Source organism: Cryptomeria japonica, chromosome 1 (genome assembly GCF_030272615.1).
Source record: "Cryptomeria japonica chromosome 1, Sugi_1.0, whole genome shotgun sequence".
Classification (NCBI taxonomy): Eukaryota; Viridiplantae; Streptophyta; class Pinopsida; order Cupressales; family Cupressaceae; genus Cryptomeria; species Cryptomeria japonica.
The window spans coordinates 249,808,786-249,812,645 of record NC_081405.1 but is presented as its reverse complement, the minus strand read 5'-3'; the positions used below and the strand labels follow the sequence as shown (position 1 = coordinate 249,812,645).

The 3,860-nt window shown below is 33.1% G+C and overlaps 1 protein-coding gene across 1 annotated transcript; it reads right to left on the bottom strand.

The window, feature by feature from the left end:
* Positions 1-226: 226 nt before the first annotated feature.
* LOC131856048 (methyl jasmonate esterase 1-like) lies at positions 227-1,518 on the bottom strand (the record flags this gene model as incomplete). Its single annotated transcript, XM_059207226.1, is given in 4 exon segments — positions 227-485; positions 578-709; positions 802-942; positions 1,290-1,518. Coding segments are annotated over 4 exon segments (730 nt in total), but the record flags the coding sequence as incomplete, so codon positions are not given.
* Between the last annotated feature and the right edge of the window lie 2,342 nt (positions 1,519-3,860).

The following is a 3,860-nucleotide window of genomic DNA, read 5'->3' as shown; positions in this document are numbered from 1 at the left end:
TTTTATAATATAGCAATATAAAATGAAGATGACATGGATATGGAAATTTCACCTCCGCACTATGAAGAACCATTACAACTTCTTATTAATTATTTTAGACTAGGGACTCCACAAGAACCATTACGTGTTCGTGACAAAATACATTCCTAGAATGCTAGATAGTACAAACTTTACTGAATTCCATCAACATCACATTAGAATATGATGCTTCACTTTCACACACACATATTAGCAATTTTTATGAGCACCTCAGTCAGTTGAAGAGGCTTGGAGAAGAATACGGCGTGATCAGATCCTTCAATTTCGTACACCATTTGTGGAGGATTCTCTACAATCGTTTTTCTCTGGAACGCCTCCACAAGAAGCTTATCCTCCTTTGACACAACGTATATTCTCCTAACACTTCCATAGTTTTTAGCTGTATACAAAAGAGGTTCATACCATAGAGGAAATTTTTTCACCAGCGATTCCCACAACGTCAGATCCTGCATTCAGAGCCATGTTAATCAATCAATCAATTGAAATTCCAAAATTACCCAATACACTACCGAAGAGTTTCTCTTCTCAAGTGATTTACCCAAGGAGGACTGTTCTGTAATAAAGATTGTCGCGTAAACTGGGTGCCCAACTTGAATGATGTTGCCGGATTCCCTTTCCCGTTTGCATAGTAAAATGTGGAGTCTCCAAAGTCTCCAATAAAGGATAAGATCTGTCAAATTATATGCTTTCAGAGAAATGGTATAGTAACTGAAGACTGTTGGTAGTGCATGAATTAGTTGAAAGAGAAAGAATTCATTAAACCTCAGCGATAATATCAGAGAGAGTTGTTCCGCTAAGGGGCATGAAGGCAGTAACAAATACAGCTGCTGCAATTTTATGTGGGAAACGCTCCATGGTAAAACTCAAATTTAAGCCACCAGCACTGTGCCCAACCAATATAACCTGAACAGACATACAGCTTAAAATTAGTCGGCATCCTTGGTATTGATGATCTGAATAATAGATACAGGTTTAAACAATACATACAATCATGTTTATACAGCACGTTCTAAGTTTTGATAAAACATACAATCATGTTTATATAGCACGTTCTAAGTTTTGATTTCTTTAGATGGTTCATTTTAGATTGGCTTTTCCCATAGAATTCACCTATTAATATGATTTAAAATGAAACCATCCAAAGAGATCAATTAGATTAAGCTCTTCCTCATACAACCCATCTATTAATATGAAAACAAACCACCTTAAAAAAATCAAAATATAGATTAAACTCTTGACGAAATGCATACCTTCTCCGTAGAAGGAAGAGCTGTAAAGAAATCTGTGAGAGGCTGATTGTACTCTTGTAAAGACGAAATGTGATCGGCATCTCTAGGATCGATGCCTGCGCTTGCCATGTCAATGGAAGATACAGTGTGGCCCGCTTTCAGAAGAAGATCTGAAACTATATACCAACACCAAGCCCCAAAACATGCTCCATGCACCATCACAAAGTGACACCCCCTTGCCTTAACTACATTTGTTTCCATGCTGTACCTCTTGAACTTCAAGAAATGAAAGGTAGAAGGCCAATATTTAAAGGCTGCAGGTTATATTTGTCTCTTTTCCATTTGCATGGTAAAACGTCGAATCTCCTAGGCCTCCAATTATGGAGGCTACATTACTTGTAAGAACCACTTAACTTGTGCGTGCCATTTAAGCGATTGCCTAAGATTCCCTAGATTAAAATACCCTAAGATTTCCCAGATTAAAATAGCCTAGAAGCCAACAAATTGAAATTTTTTAGTTTTTGTTGGACAATTATTTTATTTTATTTTATTTTTTCTTGGGGTAATCGGCATATTCGATTTGGTCTAAGAGGTGACGTCTCTAACAATGCCAACATCCATTCAATAGTATAAACAGAGAATGAAGAATAATGGTACGTCATCTATCGGTAAGCCTATGTTTCTATGTTGAGATTTTGATTGTGTATCAGATATGTTACAAGATGGTAACGCAATTTAACTGGTATGCATCGCAGTTATTTGAGTTATCTTGAGTTTTTGACAGCAGCTCTTCTTTATCTTGCATTCTATAATTCTTTATATAATTTTCTTTCAATTATGAGATTTAATTTTCTGTAAGTCATCTCTATACAGATTAAAAATGAAATATTTTATGAGGGGATATCATTTCAATGAATAGATCATATAATTGTAGAACGGGTGTTGTATATTTTCTATTATTTATTTTTCACATGATTTTATGGATTCATTCTGGTTTCAATGTATCAATTTTTTTTTTTGTCTATACAAAAGATTCATTATTGTATTGACAATAGTTGAATCTTTACAATACTTAAATTTTTTATTGTATTGAATTTTTTTTTTCAAAAAAGTTTTTCCAGGTGAAAATATTGCACACATATTTATTTTAGTTTCATTTGCTTTATTTTTTTGTTTCAGATTGTACTTCTATAACTTCTACTATACAAGTTTATCAAGCTTATTTTTCCAAACATATGATATTAGAGATTAGTTTGGATTTTGTTTGAAGGGTTAGCATTTCTATTTCCTATGATAAACCTTTTCTTAAGTGGGAGGTATGAATGTAAGGGTCTATGAGTTAATTAGAATGGCAGTAAGCACAAAAATAGAAAAAAATTTAATGGAAAGAATTTGAGTTATAAAAGATAAAGATGAGAAATTTATTGTTGATAAAAATCATGAATTGACAAATAATGGAACCACACCCTTACGATGGCCTATTTTAGGTTCACAAACTATGTAGCTACCCATAGCCTAAAGGAAGAATTAGTGGATCAACTTGTTGTCCAACACATGGATGTTTCTACGAGTAAGGTTTTACATGCAAATTTATGTTTATAATTGTTCTAGATGACTCTATATTGTTTTCCTTCTTAGCCTATTCGAGAATAATAACAATACACGATGATAGATATACACACCTATATACTATCCGCATTCTTGGGTTTTCTATGTTTTCTACCATGACATGAGTCAAAATATAATTTGAACTAGTAAGGGCTCTAGAGATAGTCAATCATCACAACAATTGAAGTGACAAAAGGATGTAAAGTACCTTGGCTGGACAAGACCAATACATAAAAAGATATCCTTTCTCCTTCTTCTTTGAGTTCATTCCAACACATTGGTATTCCATATTATTCCTCTAAAATATTCATCACTAATACAATAATTTGGTAATAAGACATATTATAAGATGGGGTTTCCACTCTTTAAATCAATCTTGACAACATGGAATTGAACAAAAATTTATTGTTACTAGCCCAAACTAGTCAACCAAATGAGAAGCACATAGGACATCTAGGTGTAGTAAATAAATTCTAAAAATAAATATAAGGACAAGAGACAAATGACAATATAAGTCAACCTGCAATGTTGATGTTAGACCATGATTATGTATAAATTATTTAAATTATGATGAAGGGTGGCATTTGAAAAATATGAAAGACTAAGAGAGACATCACTAGTGTCTTATTTCATTACAATGTTAATGCTCAAGGTCCCAATATCAAAAAATGCTTGTGAAATGTAAAATTAATCTTCAATGTGACTAAAAAATATTTAACTAGACCTTCTAAGGTTCATGTTAAAAACTAGTTATCCATTTAAGCTAAAAGTCTACATAATGATTTCTTACATTGGAATATAATTGTAGTTTCATAAATTGTATACCTTACAATTTCATCCTCACCTATGCCTCACTTCTTCATTTTAGCCTTTTATGTTTTGACTTCGCTTTGATTCTACTCACACCCATCTAAAATCTGCATCTTTTGTGACCTTTCTGGACACCATTCAATTTTGAGCCCTTATTGCTAGGACCAAGACACC